General features: G+C 34.8%; 2 protein-coding genes across 4 annotated transcripts; both read left to right on the forward strand.

Annotated features, from left to right (window-relative positions):
• The first annotated feature begins 331 nt into the window (after positions 1–331).
• LOC138877333 (uncharacterized) lies at positions 332–1,644 on the forward strand. The gene is made up of 5 exons (XM_070156934.1): positions 332–417; positions 514–691; positions 889–1,183; positions 1,492–1,563; positions 1,613–1,644. Exons 1-5 carry the CDS (start codon positions 332–334, stop codon positions 1,642–1,644), a joined length of 663 nt encoding a protein of 220 aa, XP_070013035.1.
• A 367-nt stretch (positions 1,645–2,011) lies between these two features.
• On the forward strand, positions 2,012–16,989 carry LOC104211191 (uncharacterized). 3 transcript variants are annotated; one of them, XM_009760201.2, is made up of 16 exons: positions 2,012–2,233; positions 2,324–2,407; positions 3,453–3,593; positions 3,738–3,808; positions 4,060–4,153; positions 4,737–4,814; positions 6,176–6,242; positions 10,873–10,958; positions 11,081–11,131; positions 13,350–13,397; positions 13,569–13,689; positions 13,783–13,963; positions 15,672–15,809; positions 15,899–16,011; positions 16,399–16,470; positions 16,641–16,989. In XM_009760201.2, the coding sequence occupies exons 1-16, from the start codon at positions 2,072–2,074 to the stop codon at positions 16,763–16,765; spliced, it is 1,632 nt and encodes a 543-aa protein (XP_009758503.1). In that variant the 5' UTR covers positions 2,012–2,071; the 3' UTR covers positions 16,766–16,989. The 3 variants fall into 3 exon arrangements, with proteins under 3 accessions (XP_009758503.1, XP_009758505.1, XP_070011947.1); XM_009760203.2 differs by lacking the exon at positions 2,012–2,233 and having other exon boundaries at positions 2,241–2,407; positions 3,738–3,812; XM_070155846.1 differs by lacking the exons at positions 2,012–2,233; positions 2,324–2,407 and having other exon boundaries at positions 3,463–3,653.
• The last annotated feature ends 1,201 nt before the right edge of the window (positions 16,990–18,190 follow it).

Below are 18,190 nucleotides of genomic sequence, written 5' to 3' on the forward strand. Positions count from 1 at the left end.
AATCAGATTACAAAGATCTTTGTACGGTTTAAAGCAATCTGGGCGTATGTGGTATTATCGCCTCAGTGAATATTTGCTGAAAGAAAGTTACATAAGTGATGTTATTTGTCCATATATTTTTATAAAGGAAACGACATCAGAATTTGTTATACTTGCTGTTTATGTTGATTACATAAATCTTGTTGGAACTCCAGAAGAGCTCCAAAAGGCAATTGAATATCTTAAAAAAGAATTTGAGATGAAAGATCTTGGGAAGACAAAACTTTGTCTTGGTCTGCAAATTGAACATTTAGTAGACGAGATCTTTATCCATCAATTTACCTATACAACAATGGCCTTAAAACGTTTTTACATGGACAAAGCGCACACATTGAGTACACCAATGGTTGTTCGATCACTTGAAGTGGATAAGGATTTGTTCCGACCTCCAGAAGATGATGAGGAACTCCTTGGTCCCGAAGTACCATATCTCAGTGCAATTGGTGCATTAATGTATCTTGCTAATACTACAAGGTTTGACATAGCATTTTCTGTTAATTTACTAGCAAGATATAGTTCTTCTCCTACACGGATTAAAGATCTGTTCTTACCTCCAGAAGAAAATGATGAAATCCTTGTTCCAGATATACCCAAGTCTCTGCACTATACTCTTTTTCCCTTGCTCGAGTTTTTTCCCACTGGGTTTTTCCTGGTAAGGTTTTTAATGAGGCAGTTTGCAATGTATATTATTAGTGTACTCTATTGGAAATAAGCTTTCTGAAGAAGCTTGTCATTTCGGTAGTCCGTTATGGATAAATATTACCCCCGACAGAAGATTATCTATATCTGGTACAGTAGCAGCTTACAAGTAGCTTACACAGCAGCTTGCAGTAGCAGCTTACACAATAGCTTGCAGTAGCAGCTTACAAGCAGCTTACACAGCAGCTTCATTTCATTCGAGAAAAATATGGTTTGGGATGTGATAAAAGATCCTCAATTTTCTACAAAGGCAATGCTGCATGCATAGCCCAATTGAAGAGAAGATTTATAAAAGGAGATAGAACGAAGCACATTTCACCAAAATTATTCTACACACATGATCTTCAGAAAAATGGTGACATTGATATGCAACAAATCCGTTCAACTGACAATCCGACAGATTTGTTCACTAAATCTTTGCCAACTTCAACTTGTGAAAAGATGGGTATACAAGATTGGAATGTGGAGACTCAAATATTTGAAATAAGGTTTTCATCAGGGGGAGTGAATACGCGTTGTACTCTTTTTTCCTTACTAAGGTTTTTCCATGGAGTTCTTCTTGTAAGGTTTTTAATGAGGCAGCTAGAAATGCGTATTACTAAATATGTGTACTCTTTTTCCTTCTCTAGGATTTTTCCCACTAGGTTTTTCCTAGTAAGGTTTTAACTAGGCACAATATCTTTTAATAAACATCCAAGGGGAGTGTTATGAAAATAATTATATTGCGGATGTTCATTTAATACTCCGTTATAGATAATCTTCCTGAAGAAGATTATCCATTTAGTACTCCATTGAAGTTTATCTACAAGCAGCTGATGCAGGCAGGTTGTAAGCAACTGAATGAAATGATTTGCAACAGCTTCTTATTAAACAGGTAGGTTGCAAGCAGCTCATGCAGACAGCTGACAAGTAGCTGAAGAAAAGCCTCGCAGCTAAAAACCTCGCAGCTGCTTCCTTTCTTCTATAAATAAATGAGTTTTCAGTTCATTATGTACATGAGTTTGAAAGTTCAATAATATATCAATCTCTTTCCCTATACTTGTCTTTGATTTATTTACTTTACGGTCTTTATTTTATAATAGGGTGGATAAAATGATTTTTCCTACCTTAATTGCCTTATTATCAATGACCGTGGATTAAATGGTTTAAATTTTACGGTTGACTATATTATAAAAATATGAGTCGGTCACGCAAGTGAGATAATAATTTATTATAATTTTTTTCTCAATATTTTCCGCGCATCACTGTACTAGTGTACTATAAAAAGAACAGAGAGAAAATCACCCGCCAATATTCGCATTTCGGAGTGCAAAGAATCCTTGGGTCCCCAACCATGGCGACTCGGCGGCGAATATTCAAGAAGTACCTGATCGCCGTGACCGGCTTATCTGGCGCCGCAGTTACCTTTCAAACCCTAAACCCTAACTCTCTCCCATCTTCCACAGATTCGCCTTTCATCAACGGCGTCATTCGCTCCTCTCGAGCTCTCCTCACGGTTTTTTTTTTTTGTTGAAATTCGCAATCAGTGAACTTAGTTTTCCTGCGCCACTGATTTATATTTGTATTTTTTTTTCTATTGGTGAAGATTACTTCCAGTGTGGTTGACTATAAATACTCTTTGTACGGCTTCAATCCTGATAGTGATGAGTATCGCCTTGCTCTTTCTAAGGTTTGCACTTTAAATGCCTTCTTCTAATCTGTGCTTCAGTAGTTTCATATGTGAATCTAAAATGACATAGTGATGATTAATTTCTCGAACTAGCGAGACGCTCATATTTGGTTACAGTGGCAGAGCCATGATTTTATACAAGGGGATTCAAGAATGTCACAGCTGAGATTTGAACCTATGATCTTAATCAATTTTTGAACCCCTTTTCCACTTTACTAGAATTTTTCTCAAGTTCAAGGAGATTCAACAACTTATTTATAACCCAAAAACTAATTTTTGCCCTATTTGCAGAATATAATTTTTGGGCCAAGGGAATTCAATTGAACCCCCTTTCTCCAAGTTAGCTCCACATAATTCATGTAGTGTCAGTGTGTACTTCTTGCTACATAAGTTGAGACTTCCAAATGATGGGGTACTATGCAAATTATTGTTCTTTTAAGAATATGATAAGAAATTAATATTGGACGTAAATACCTGCTTGTAACTTGAAGCACTACTATTTTGTGACGGAATTTGCGCATTCAACCCAAAAAGAGATAAGAGTAGCAGAGCTTTTTTTCTTTTGATAAGTAAGCTAAACTTTATCCAGATAGGCAGTGTAAGGCTGCCCCAAGTAGGTGGAAGTTACTTACTCTTTACCAAGATTGTGGAGGCTTTAATACCACGTGAAAAAGAATCAACACATTAAATCTAAAACCTTAAGGCTATAGGTGGGGAGTACCTTAGGGCCTCATAAAATCTGTTTGGAAATCATTACACAAAGGGATATTCTCGACCAATTTTCCCCCCCTCAAAATATCAAATTAAGTTCATTCAGTTATTTTTTCGACGATGATGCCATTTTTTAATTGTCATAGAATCTCACAACTTTCTTGCTTTATGAGTTATCCCAAGAGAGTGTTCTTCTTAGTTGTGATATGCAATTGATTGTGGAAGGGATGCGGTAGCATTCTGCAACTCCAAAAATTGATATAGTGTGGAAATGGAGAACCCTATCACACCACTCTGTTCTATTTAATTATTTAGTTATCCTTCTGTCCTTTAGGTACATCTAAGGTCAGCAAAGAGAATTTTGACAATGTGTGACACCAATAAAGGTATTTATGTCAAAGCTGGTCAGTTTGTTGCAGCCATTAGGCAAGTGCCTAAAGAATACTCAACATCACTTTCATCATTACAGGATCAGGTTCTATATTTGGTTAATTGAAGTCTAATGTTCTCATTGCTCTATTTGGAACTACTCTATGTAATTGAATTATATTGAAACTGCTTTAATTGAATTATATTGAAACTGCTTTCTTTTGCTGATCTGTTATCCGTTACAATATAGGCTGTTCCTTGTCAGTTTGAAGCCATTAAAGAAGTGCTACTCAGAAATCTGGGTCCAAATTTTTCAGATATGTAGGTAGTTGCTGATGAAGGGAAAATTCAAATTTTCTGTAATGTATCTCTGCTGATTCTTTTTCTTTTACCAATTTAAAAAAAATGCTCTGCTGTACCATAAAATTTTCTGAAAAAGCTGAGAAAAAGCTGTTGCTTTTCACTCTCCAGTTCAAGAAAAGCAGTGAACAAAACTCAGCCAGATAAGTTATTTTATGCTTATGCTTTTAACTGGTAGGGTTTCTTGATACTCTTATTTGCTTTGTGACTAGATTTTTCTCCTTTGATGAGCAACCAGTTGCTGCTGCCTCTATTGCTCAAGTACACCATGCTGTTTTAAAAGACCACCAAGAAGTGGCAGTGAAGGTCTACATTGCTACTTACTGTCTGCTGGACGTTTCGAGAAAGTCTTTTCTGCTATTCTTTTTGTAACATTTTGCATGTCAGTATAACTACAGAAGACTATTCTTACTTTTGAAAGTAACTGATTGGTCTCATTACTTGTTTGTTACTTCCCGGAAGAGTGAAGTCTCTAGTTGTACTGATAGTTGTTCTTCTACATGCATTAATTCTCAGAGTTTGAATGAGGTGTGAAATTATTGAGTTCATTATTGATTTTAGAGATTCGCTATGAGAAATTAGTTGGATGGCTTCTTATGATTTAACTGTAGCGTCAATTTGATAATGGACATTTATTATAAAAAAGTTTAGTGATGTAGCATTTGTTTGATACATAGACATCAGTTCTGTAAGTGTATTAACGTTCGTTTAATGTATAGCCAGTTTTTCCATATGCGTATCAGTGTTTTTAATATTTAATCGTTCTCTGAGAGACTCAGTGATTTAGTAGACATGTTAGAAGCACTTCAGTTTCGTAATAATCTGATATGAGGATATCGTATGTCCGATAAAGAGGTACAATTTAGGGACTTCTTTCATCCTTGTGCAGGTGCAGTACCCTGGATTGGAGTATCAAATGAAATTTGACCTTGCAACCATGTCTTTCCTGTCAAAATCTGTTGGATTGGTATTGCCTATTTGTCTCTCACCTTATTACTTCTTTTTTTGTCTTCCGTTTTTGTCTTTGTATCTGCTCTTATATATTTCTTATTCTCTAACTCGGAAGGCCATACGTTCTAAACATTTAGAAATGTGAATATAAAAGATATGGTTTGTTCCCTTGAGCAGGGCATGAATGTAGTGCTGTTTTTTTCTTTTAGTTTTGTGTGTTGTATGAAACTGGATATTCAACTCTTGCTTCAACTCCTGGTAACTGTTGAGTGCTTGTTGTTTTGCTGGTGCCAATTCCCCTTTCGCTGTTTTCTTTTGTTTCTAAGCTAGGTAAAGTGCATTCATGTAATTCATCAAACCGTATGAATCATGTCTAATACAAGTAATAAATGAAACCAAAATGCCTGATAGTGTCCTCATGATTTTCTAGTTCTTGTATCAGTGGCGGAATATTGTGACGTATGCTAATATATAAAAAATAGCTGTGAACTATTGCAGGATCTGATAAAGCATAAGAGAATGATTGCATACCTTTATCTGCATAGGGACTGGGCACTTTGGGAGTCTGGTGCATCATTGGCACACTGCTGATACTTGGACAACCAAGAATTCTTGATAGCTGCTTGTAGGGTCACGTCAGATCACATCTTTTAGTTTTGTTATCCTACTAAACCTCTAGCCAGGCTAATCCCTTTCAAGGGAAAAAAAAGAATTGCTAATCAGATGGGTAAACAGTGTGTCTGACTCCAACTAGTAAAATAAAAAACGAGATTAAAAGATGTCATTTCTTTTGGGCAATGTGTGCAGTTGACTGAGGAGTTTGAATGGCATAATTATGCATCTATTTAACTTTAACCTCTAGGTGACAGTAATATTTGTCAGTCCTTTGATTGTAGTTGCTACTAAATTTATCCACCTTGTAATTTTCCGAGTTTAGGGTGTTGCGGTGTGGATTGATAAGTTCTTATTGTAGGAATATCATGTAAAATCATCTTCCATTCAATAGAAAATTCTTTCAATTCAATGAAAGAGATTCTCATATTCCCACAATTTAAGTTTGGGCAAGGCATGCAGTTGATTGGAGAAGTTGGAATAGCATAGTTATGTATTCTTTTTAACTTTAACCTCTAGGTTGTGGTATATTTATAGTCCTTTGATTGTGGTTGCTACTAACTTTATGCACCTTTCGTTTTCCAAGTTTGGATGTTGTGGTGTGCATTGATAGGTTCCTTTTGTAGGAACTTATTCTTTTGTGTTCCAAATCTATTTTTTGATGCGTGGTGCCTCTTTTGATTCTTATGTTCAAATATCATTATACTGATTCAACATTCTAACCTTTTCCATATTTGGTTGATACATGCTATGACTTTTCTGCAGCTCTTCCCTGAATACAGGTTTCAGTGGCTTGTATCGGAATTTGAAAAATCTATTGCTTCTGAACTTGGTGCGTAATTTCAATTCGAAGAATTGTTTTGAAACATCTGTCTGGAATTCTCTCTTCTATGTTTTATTTTGTCCTTATTGCTGTAGGAGATCTATAGTTCCCTATCACAGCTAGATTCCCAAAATTTTGGTAATTTTTCTTTGGGGGAGAGGTGCTAAAATCAATTAAAACAGACAACCACTCTTTTCTAGTTTCCTCTTCTTGTTCTCCATCCTTGGCATTTTCTTAAGATCTTTGGTTGTAGGAATAGAAAAAATTTAGGAATGGGCACATATGTGATTAGGAGTGGCAAACGGGCGGGTCGGGTCGAGTCGGATATGGTTCGGGTCGAAAACGGGTAGTGAAAAAATGGATCAATTATCCGATCTGACCCATATTTAATACGGATAAAAAAACAGGTTAACCGGCGGATAATATGGGTAACCATATTATCCATGACTTCTTGCATATGATCACTTTTGGGAGAATTCTTAGTCTCCCTAAATTAAGGAACCCCCAATTTGAGGCTTTACAAATGTAAAAGTTAGACCCGTTGGTTATCCATTGGTTACCCATTGATTATCCATTTTCTAAATGGATAATATGGTTCTTATCCATATTTGATCCGTTTTTAAAAAGTTCATTATCCAACCCATTTTTTAATGGATAATATGGGTGGTTAACTGTTTTCTTTTAACCATTTTGCCACCACTGTATGTGATGACTAAATTGCAAGTGTCATAAGCAACAGTCTCTGGTCAGTGAGTAGTAACTTATGAAGTTGAAAAGTGAAACTAATTCTTGAAAATCTATTGAAATTGCTGAGCAGTTGCCTATACTTTCATGGTTTTCTTGGCAATCCGTATGGAACAACAATATTAGTATTTTGCTAAGCTTGAATTAGGTCCCTTATTATTGATTCTTCCAAAATGAACCTAGACCTGCATCTTTATTGATTCTTTCCTTATTTAGATTCAATATGCATGTATGTATATCTTAGTATTTCTTGGAATAATACACAAGGGAATTCTCTCAAATCCCTTGCTTTTAACATGGTATCAAAGCGGGATCTTTTGCTTCGTCGAAGTTAGCCAGAAACATCACTGGTGGTCAAGCATGGTTAGCAGTGGCGAAGCCAGAAAATTCAATAAGTCAGAAACCCTTTGCTAGTGGCCTATGCACATAAAGCAACATCAAATTAAATATGAATAACAATACTAGAAGGTTTTTAAAAGGGAAAACAATTATTATGCAATATAATTATTGAAGAAAATATCAATAAAGAAAATGTAGACGTATGCAAATCCCAATACTTGCTTGGTCCACTTATATATTTTTTCTTCGTGCGAGAAAGTAAGCGTAGATTATAACATACAGACACTAAATCTTTGGCTCTTGAAGTTGCTAATTTTTGAATCAAAGAATAAGTACACCAATTCCTTTCACAACAAGAGGAAGAAGCTTGTTGGGAAAGTAACTTGTAAGACAAGTTTTGGAAGAGTAGAGTCGAGATATCTTGATTTTTCCACTGAGAAAGAGGCTTCTCATACATCATAGCCTCTATCAAATGAGGCTCACTAAAATAACCACTCGCACTACAAAAGTTCTATACTCTAAAGAAACTTGCTTAATTTTGTTTGAACTTTTGAAGTATCTTTGGATGTATTTGACCATATCAATGAAATCTCTCTATTTTCATTAGGAGTAAGCCTTCGAATTCCATTTTAACCTTGAAGGCTTGATTCATGATAGTATTTTGGAACTAATGAGTGTGCCATACAATGCGAAGTGGTGTTACTTTTGTTCCACCTAGCCACAAAAATTTCTTGAATTGTATCAAATATCCAACTGATCGGTAATAAGATCCTTCTCCTTGTTCTTAAAAATAATTTTCTTCACTTCCTAAATCATTGAGTCATACATGCCTTAAATAAGATGCAACTTTGGACAATCAAGATCAACACTTCTAAGCATAGATGCAATAAGTTATGTAAATTTCAAAAAGTAATCAATACTATCCCATCATTCATCATTCATTATAAGAGATTCTATTTCACGTGTTTCAGCTTCAATTCCTTTATCTCGCTTATAACACTTTCATTCATCATCAATCTCTTGTAAGGAATGATGAACGGTAGGTTAACATTGACTACTTTTAAAGTTTTTGGAACCTATTGTATCTATGCTTAGAAGTACCCATCTTGATTGTCCAAAGCATTTCTTATTTATGACATGTGAGACGCAGTGATTGAGAAAGTGAAGAAAATTATCTTTGAGCACGATGAGAAGGATCTTATTACCGATCAACGGATTATTTTTGTTACAATCGAAGAAATTCTTTGTGGCAAAGTGGAACAAAAGTAACACCCTTTTGCATTCTTTGCACACTCATTGATTCCAAAATATTATCATGGATTCAAGGTGAAAATGGAATTGGAAGGCTTGCTCCTAATTAAGATAGATAGATTTCATTGATGAGGTCAAATACTTCCAAAGTTACTTTAAAAGTTCAAATGAAATGAAACAAGTTTCTTTGGAATATGAAGTATGTTGCAATGGGAGTGGTTATTTAAGTGAGGCTAGTGTGGTTAAAGCTATGATGTACTAGGAGTCTCTTTCTTCGTGGGCAATTCAAGGTGTCTCGGCTCCACTCTTGCAAAACTTGGCTTACAAGTTCCTTTCGCAATTGGTTTCTTCCTCTTTTTTGTGAAAGGAATTAGAGTACATACTCTTTAATTCACAAATTAGCAACTTCAAGAGCCAAAGATTTAGTGTTTTTACATTAAAATCTACACTTGCTCTTTCGCGAGAATGAAAAATATTTAATTGGAACAAACAAGTTTTGGAATTTGGATATCTCAACATTTTCTTATTTGATGTTTTTTTCAATAATTGATTTTTCATGATAATTCTTTTTCCTTTTCAAAACCTGTTAATATTTCTATTCATCTTCAATTTGATGTTGCTTTAGTTTGATATTGACGAGACGATTAATGATTTAATTGAGCTATCAATAGATGAACCTTAATTAGAAGTAGTGGTCTTTGGAGAAGAATTTGAAGATTTGGAAGGAGTTGAAGATATTGAGTAAGAAAGCTACGAGTAGCTAATTTGACTATAGTTTTTCAGTTTTTTTTAGTTAAGTTCACATGTTCATAGTTCTTGACTTCTTGGTGAAGGGTGAAGTTCTACTTTGTGCATTGCATGTTTGGTTGTCATGTGATGACTAAATATGAATAGCTAATATGTGATTGAATTTCTAGTTTATGTTTTGCCAGTTTTTTAGTCTTGTGATTGGCTAATTTTGAATAGCTAAGTTGTGAGACAAGTATGTCAATGTTTATGTCTTAAATTTTAAGATTTCTAATTTCACTTTGTTTAAGTTATCTTTAATTTTTCTCATTTACTTTACAAGTTACATTCTTTATTTCAAGAGTTGTGTCATTCTTGTTCTTGGATAAAAACCTAGTTTTCTTTCACTTTATGTTTAATTCTTTTAATTATATTGTTCTACTTTAATGTACTTTTAATATTTAGTTTGCTACTTTATTGTGTAAATTGTAGAAGAATGAAAGAAATATTGCCCATCTTTGAGAATGTCTAGAACTCTACCTGCTACCTGCTATGTCTATAGTTTGAGAAATTGCTAGAATGAAAGATTTAATTATTGGCTGCCCTCTACAACCTACTCGTAGGTTGTCCACAGAATATCTCTCATAATTTTGGATACCTTTATAGCTCTACTTTTAGAATTTTAAATTATTTTTAGTCGAATCCCAACACCTGTCTCTATGCCCCCGGATCTTAATTTAAACCAGTGTCAAATCCCACCTATATATCTGCACCTGTATTGGATCCCCGCACCCGAGTTCGAGCAACATTAAATTCCTTTACCGATTCTTGATATAGAGAATTTAACAAACTCATCAGCCGAGACAAGAGTTGTTTAGTGAAAGATGGACTAGGAGCAGCCACAACAAACTACTGGAGTAATAGATCCATGAATAAGAGAGCAAAAAATGGTAGAACAGACGTGACCATGATATTTCGAAGCAGCCAGTGGTCCTTTGATCAGAAGCACCAAAGAATTTGGTTGGAAATGACAATGCAATGTCAGAGAGGTAGAGTGGGCTGAAATCTGCCATCTCCCGCGCCACTGCTGTGTTTTCTTCCGCAAAAGTCTCCCCTGCACGTGAGGCTCACCTGCCGCCCAACCAGTCGCTGGAGATGGTTCTTCCAGGAATCCTCCTGTGTCCTACTATGGCAGTGGTAAAAACAAATTGGTCACTCCTTAGAGATGATCCAAACAAACAGTGAATAAATTTCTTAAAACCATGAAAGGTTCCGAATCTTTGATCAGAGATCTGAGCCCTAGCAGTTCTGATACCATGTAATAGATCAGGAATGGCAGAATAACTTGTGTATTATTCCAATATGTGAGAGGTATATATACATATACATTGAACTCTAATTAAGGAAAGAATCACAAGAAATTCTATGTATCCCTATATATTTGCTCGGCTATGTACGTGACACCAAAGGCTATTTACATTCATTCTGTAACACTTAGAGATATAAGGCTTTTATAGCTCTTTTTATCCATGCATTTGAGTAAATTGGCTTTGCTACACATGATTTGGTTGCTCTACAGATTTTATTGCAGAGGCTAAAAACATGGAGAAAACTGGCAAAAACTTTAACAACAACTGCATGGTTAAGGTTCCCCATGTTTTTTGGGTATGGCATTTCTGTACTTTATGTCAAAGTTACAGTGGTTGCATTTTATATGCTTGCAGTATTTAGCTGTGAAGATTTCCTGATGCTGTTTAACTTAAAGCGATTTTCTCATATGTATGAAGGAATTAACAACAAAGCAGGTTCTGACGATGCAGTTTTGCAGAGGTCATAAGGTATAGCCTTCAGCCTGCTTCAGGTGGAATTGTGTTTTTTTTTTTTTTTTTTTGAGTCAACTTAGCATCTTGGATAAATCCAAATGTCTTTTTAGCTCTATATAGACAAGATGAATGGTTCTAGGGCTCTTTGATTTACTTGGTTAAGCAAAAATTTCTGTAAGCATTTTTTCAGTTGCTACTACAAGGGATAGCATGATATAGCAAAATCTGGAACAAATTATGACTTATAAGACTGATGAAAGCATCAATCAGAATAGATGTCTCTGAAGTATGAAGAGTCAAGAGAAAGGGTATAGCAGAATAACCCGACATTGCCTTAGCTAGTTCCCCATGACAATGATGTATAGTGACACTTCTGTTTGTGGTTCAAGAAGTAGTAGACATTTGGAAGGTTTTATGATGTTATTGTAGCATAACTTGCGTAATTACTATCAAATTGAACATACTTCGAGTTATATAACAATAGATGAAATAGGAGCTGTTATTTTAGACCCAACGGGGAAGAAATTCTTGCGGATATCTGATGTGGCCTTTTTGTTTTAGCATAGCCATATGGCATACATAAAGATATGGAAACATTTTAGTATTCACAACCATACACCAAATTTCCTGAAAGGCAAGCACAAATATGATCTGAAAAGTGGAATGGAAATGATAAGATCTAGATTATATTGAAAAAGACCTTTTTTTACGTCCATGAAATGCTTGAAGGATTTATAGCCTATGTTGCTCGGTCCTAAAATGCTACTGTACCCGTATCGGGTCCTCCAACAATGCACTAGTTTTGGAGGATCGACATGCATCCGGCGAAATTGTTGAAGAGTCCAAGCAACATAGTTTATAGCTTCCTCTTGTGGCTTGTCAAGAATGAAATGCATTTGGAACCCGTTCTTTACTTTCATCGGCATCACTCGAAAATAATGATCAGTATTTGCTTGGAGATGATGGAGAGCCTTGGTGTAACTGGTAAAGTTGCCTCCATGTGACCAGGAGGTCACATGTTAGAGTTGTGGAAACAGCCTCTTGCACAAATACAGGGTAAAGCTGTGTATGATAGACCCTTGTGGTCCGGCCTTCCCCAGACCCGCGCATAGAGGGAGTTTAGTGCACCGGGCTGCCCTTTTTTATTTGCTCGGTGTCGATGAAGAACCAGATAATGCCAGGAACAAATATCCTCTTTTGCCATGATTTAAGATGAAAGTTAGTTGGGAGAAAGAATTAGATAATTTTATGTCAATGTGGCATAAATATAAACAACCTGACATATGGATGTTTATTTTTACATAAAATAACTTCACTCTCTCAACTGCTCTCATTCAGGAACAGCAAAATGCCATGTCTCGTACTTTTCCATGAAGGATTAGTAGAGTCGACTGTGGAAATAACAGATAAAAGTACAAAATGTTGGGGGGAATGCGATATTTCATTCATTTCTAAATTAGGGAATTTCATGTGCTTGCAATTTCTTGATAGATCCATTATGCTCGACACTGATGATATTTTTTGTATATTCATGACTTTAGGACTTAAATGTACGTTTATGATTATTATTATTATTATTATTATTATTATTATTATTATTATTATTATTATTATTATTATTATTATTATTATTATTATTATTATTATTATTATTATTATTATTATTATTATTATTATTATTATTATTATTATTATTATTATTATTATTATTATTATTATTATTATTATTATTATTATTATTATTATTATTATTATTATTATTATTATTATTATTATTATTATTATTATTATTATTATTATTATTAATTGCCCAATTGGACACAAATGACAGATTCTTGTATTTGGACATGTCAAAATTAAATAGAAGAACAGCTATATTAGGAGTTGGCGTTTGTCTAGTATGTTTAAATTCTAATATTTTGATTAATCATAATTTTATATAATTTTTAAATTATACATTCAGCTTTCACGCTGTGAAACAATATAACAAGTCCTTGAGATAATTGGTCGATTTGACTCTCGCTAAACATAACAGGGTAATTGAGATAGGGCACAGGAACTTTTTGAAAGATTAACTTGATCAATTTTAGAGAAAATTGTTTCCCCTTCTTTGGTTTTGTAAACTCCATTTTTTGACACATTCATGCTATTCTATCCAACTTAATGAACGTTAGGTACGACTCTCGACTCCTTGCTGATATGTGTTATTAACAGGAAATTCCTTAGCTTTCAGGTCGATGACTTGGATTTTCTGAAGCAAAGAGGACTTAGCCCAGTCAAGGTTTATCTTATTTAGCAAGATAATAGTCATATTTTTGTTTCAAACTGAAGAATGTTTTGCCTTTATCATTCTGATTTAGCTCATTCTCAAAGTTATGGACAGTGTTAGTGCCTTTAGCTGCTTTTCATTTCTGAGATTCTTTATTTCCTTTTTCCTCATTTGGGTTATTAGGTTGCAAAAGTTTTGGCAGAAGTGTTTGCAGAAATGATTTTTATTCATGGTTTTCTGCATGGAGATCTACATCCTGGTAATATATTAGTCTCCCCTGAAGGGAAGAATGGCTTTTCTTTAGGTATGCATCTATTCCTTTCTTTAAGCTACCTATCTCTTTAAAAGGTCACCTTCGTCAAATAAAGATTCCCTTGGATATTCTGCTTATTTGCAGTTCTGTTAGATTTTGGGATTTGTAAGCACTTGGATGACGATTTCAGATTGAAATATTGCCAGCTTTGGGAGGCTTTGGTAGTTATGGACTCAACCAAAATCCAGCAGATAGGAGAATACTTTGGTGTTGGAAAGTACTCAAGATACTTTCCTGTCATATTTACAGGAAGAACTATTGACAGGTGACTTGTATACTCCTTTACTTAACAAATTAATTACCAAAGGATTTCGAAGGTACTAAAACTACTTGTAAAATGGATTTGGAATGCAACGTTCAGTAGTTGATCTAGGAAAGAATTTCGAATAGCACCTGAAGAGAGTAATGTGAATCCATTGGAAATTGCTTTAAATTATTAGGTACTTATTGGAATAATTCCGAGCCATTAAAATTCTTCTAAGAACATATTTTATTTGAATTCATCTGTTTGAAATTGTTCTTTTGTTAGAAATTTAATCTGTCTGTTTCAAATTGTTCTTTATATTACTTCAGAACTTTGTATGAAAATAAGAGCAGAAAATGAGGTTGTATCGGAAAAGAGAATAGTTGAAGGATATATCTGAACTATAACGGGTAGCCTGGTACACTAAGTTTTCGCTATGCACAGGGTCCGCAAATGAGTCGGAGCACATTGGGTCCGTAGATTTTTTTTCAGGTCTACAGATTTGAATTGTAAACTAGAGAAAAAGAGATTTCGGAAGTGTTGCCATAGATGCTTCTCAATTCCTCTGATTAAATTGTTTAGATGTGGTGCATTAAAGGAATCCTTGTTTGTAATAATTGAAACCCGATGAAGCAGGGGAATTCATTGACCTAGTTTAGATTAGACTGTTCTTCACAACCACTGTTCTCCATCTTTGCTGTAGTCTAGCGCACAATAAACTTCCAAGAGTGAGACTGCATGATTTGATACCATGTGAAAGAAGTTCAGCCTCTAACATAAACTTCTAAGACTATGAGTAGAGTGAGCCAATTCCTTTATTAACCTTTTTGGATGTCCTGGTACAATTGATATGAGCCATTTATTTAACTCAACATCCTCTTGCACGTATAACCACATTTAGAGTTCACAGAAAACTTTAACGTTGACTTACAAGTGTGGAAACAGATTTAATAAAGGTTAGCTTGATTGAATTATGTGTAAGTCTAATTTATAGTTTAAGTTATTAGACAAGACACTTTTGTTTATTTATCTAATTTTAGGTTTACAATGGATACATACATTCACAAAGAAATTTATTGGTTTTTTCACATCCCATTGCTTTATTGGTCATTATTGATGAATGTTTACTTAGTTGGGTAGGTTGGATTATGGTGTATTACTCAACTCTTATGACCCAACCTATTTTGTCCGGTTGAACATTGAGTGGGTTATGTCATGGCCACAATTGTTCTACATACCAGTTCCAACCTGCTTATCTACAAACCCTAGACCTTTAGGGGTCGTTTGATACAATGGTGGCATATCCCATGGGATAAGTTATCCCACCTTTTATGTGGGATAATTAATCCCACAATTTTAGTGTAAAAGTTATCTCTGGATTAGTTTATACCCCAAACCAAACATGGGATAAAGTTAATCCCAAATTTTATCCCGGATTATTATTCTTATCTCATGTACCAAACAACCCCTTAAGGTCTCATTCTCTCACACATGAGAATGTGAGTTACTAGGGCCTGACCTTGCTTTTCCTTAGAGTAATTGCGCAACATACATGATTGGGAAGAGAAGGGAGGGATAGAAAGAAGTTAAAAGAGGTGAGTGAGGGCTATTTGTTATTTCGTTAGGAGGGAAAATAGAGGGGGATATAATAATACTCCTGCACGGTCAAGATAATTGTAGTTAAAAGCGAACTTGATGCAACTCTTGGTGGCAACTTTTATGCTAACAGTAAATCGGCACTTGGGAGAGGAATGTCTGCTGAAGAAAAGAAGAACCTGAAGCAGGAATTGAAGTCTCTTAAAATGGAGGACATATCTTCCTTCATGGAATCTCTGCCTGCTGATTTTCTCACAGTATTGCGTACCGAGTAAGGATGGTTATGTGTTTCCCTTCTTTCTACTTTCCTCTTTTGAATAATGGTATTTGATTTGCAATGCTAAAATCTCTTAAATTCAGTGGGCTCCTAAGATCTCTGATCAGCAAGTTGGGTGCTCCCTTGCGAGTCCGATTATTAGCATATGCTGAATATGCACTATATGGTCTTTCTTTGAAGGTTGACTCTACATCTGGTAAGCTTATCTTTCTTGTAGTGTCCTTTAGGTCTTGACAAGTTTTTAGCAAGCCATGTCAAATTAATGCTCCTCTTTCTTCCAAATTGAGACCTTTTTCCAAAAATAATTTTTTGATTTCCAAACAATTAATTAGAACTACATTATGTTGAGTTGTTTAATGTATGTCACTAAAAATATTTGGAAATAAAGAAGAATGTGAAATCTATGGTTTCTTTACTTGCACGATCCTACCGAAGGGATTATCAGTTTGGTGCGCATGTGAATTTGAATCTTATTGCTCAACGGTTTTTTGATGGAGGGTTTTAACTAATTATTGACCTGTGATGTTCTCTCTTCCTGCCTTTTCTCCGCATTGCGGTTTTAATTGCATTAAAAACCTTTCAGATTCTGCCATAGAAGTCATGCTCTCTAGATTCAAGACAGGCCTCCGCTACATCCAACTAAGACTCCTCTTTGGTAAGAATATATCGTTACATGCCTATTACGTATACACACATGAAACCGTTTCTTTTTTAGTTTAACCATTCGATATCTTAAAACTAACCGGCTGACTGATCCAGATTCGCGCTCTACACATGAAACTCCTTAACATGAAATGAACATACACCTAATGTATCACCTTGCAGGGATGTTGGAGTTTGTTTCATGGCTAGAAAACATCAAACAGTTGTCAACTAGGCGGTCTAAAAATTTGCTTGCCTCAGCTGGTTATGCCGTAAGGAACTTGTACCGTCCTTTATTGACCACATAATTTAGCCTGGCCAAATGCCGGATCAGCTGTAATATTGAAGAAACTGTCTCATTTTCATGCCTTCATGTATTAAGAAACTTTCTTATGTTCGAGGTCTAAAGGTATTTTGTGTAACCTAAAACTATACAAGCTTAAGCTTGTCAGAGATTATACAGGGGTCTTTAAGAAAGCGAAGTAGCAAACAATTTGACTTAAATTGCATGAAAGTTTACTCCAATTTTATATGATAGTGTGTTCTAAAAAAGAATGGCATTTTTATATTTGAATTTTTTTTTATTTAAGCTACTTTATTTATCCTTAAAGATATTTTCTTACAACCATGAAAATGCCATATGTTTAAGATCACAAGTTTTAAGGGTATTTTTGATATGTGTTAACTTTATTTATTTATTTATTTATAATTATGTGTCTAGTCAATGGAGCGAAGAAAGTAGGTATTTTAAGCAACAAAGTCAAGAAATACATAATTTAGTTGACTAACGAGAAAGTAACAATGTAAATCAAGGAGCATTTTCACACTAGTATAGTGGCAGGAAAAAAGATTTAAGTGTATCCCATCTCGTCATACAATGATCAATAATTCTTTTCTGCACGCTGTAAATCTTCCATGATTCCTATAAACCATGTTGTCCATCTTGTTATGGTTATGGTTATCGAAGATCAACTAGCCTAACTATGCAGCAAAATTGAAAGATAACTAAATCCTTATGAAAGGTAAGTTTGGACATTTTTTTTTGGGGTCAAATCCACTAGGTATTGTGCATAAGGGTGGTTTTCATATATGTAAGGTAAAGTGCAACAAAGGAAGGGACGTAAACCTTACCTCCAGAAATAAGGTGAATGTACGCTTGGTTGTCCAAACATGACAACCAAATGAACGCTGAAAGTTTGGACATTTAAAATCACACAAACAATAGTTAGTTTGTTATTTTTCTCATTTTAGAAAAAGTAATTTTATACTGGAAAAACAACAATAGCTTTGATTAAAAGGTGGTTAAAGGCAAGTGAATCGAAGATGATCCAAAACTCTTCGTTTGTTAGCTGGTTATATCCGTGAAACCATACGGAAGTTTGAGATTAAAAAAAAAGGCAATCTATGAAAAATCAGATAATTGTCAAAGATACCAATGAATAGAGTATTCAACTTTTGTATTGGTTAGTGGTCTTTTTTCAAGGATCATATGAAGGGAGAGGGAGAGAGTTGTTTTCTGTTATAAATCTGCCTTAGCTTCATTGAGAAGCTATCTATATAAAACAAGCAAGAGCCTTTTTCGTGATAAGGTCTTTTGACAGTGCAAAAAAAGACTGTTGAAAAAGCATCTCTGGTTTAGCACAAAGCTCGATGATGGTTGATGTCAGAGAGTTGGTGAGAATGCGTTCCAGCTTGGGGCCAAGGTCAAAGGTAAGGGATCAGTTAGACTTGGT

This window comes from Nicotiana sylvestris, chromosome 9 (assembly GCF_000393655.2).
Source record: "Nicotiana sylvestris chromosome 9, ASM39365v2, whole genome shotgun sequence".
Lineage (NCBI taxonomy): Eukaryota > Viridiplantae > Streptophyta > Magnoliopsida > Solanales > Solanaceae > Nicotiana > Nicotiana sylvestris.

Excerpts from the sequence above, each read along its gene's own strand:
- LOC104211191 (XM_009760201.2), top strand. The coding sequence starts at position 2,072 with ATGGCGACTCGGCGGCGAATATTCAAGAAGTACCTGATCGCCGTGACC. Across the intron at positions 2,234-2,323 it reads CCTCTCGAGCTCTCCTCACG|ATTACTTCCAGTGTGGTTGA; the intron begins GTTTTTTTTTTT and ends CTATTGGTGAAG. Across the intron at positions 6,243-10,872 it reads ATCTATTGCTTCTGAACTTG|ATTTTATTGCAGAGGCTAAA; the intron begins GTGCGTAATTTC and ends GTTGCTCTACAG.
- LOC138877333 (XM_070156934.1), top strand. The coding sequence starts at position 332 with ATGGCCTTAAAACGTTTTTACATGGACAAAGCGCACACATTGAGTACA. Across the intron at positions 692-888 it reads TTCCCACTGGGTTTTTCCTG|CTTGCAGTAGCAGCTTACAA; the intron begins GTAAGGTTTTTA and ends CTTACACAATAG. Across the intron at positions 1,564-1,612 it reads CAAGCAGCTGATGCAGGCAG|GTAGGTTGCAAGCAGCTCAT; the intron begins GTTGTAAGCAAC and ends CTTATTAAACAG.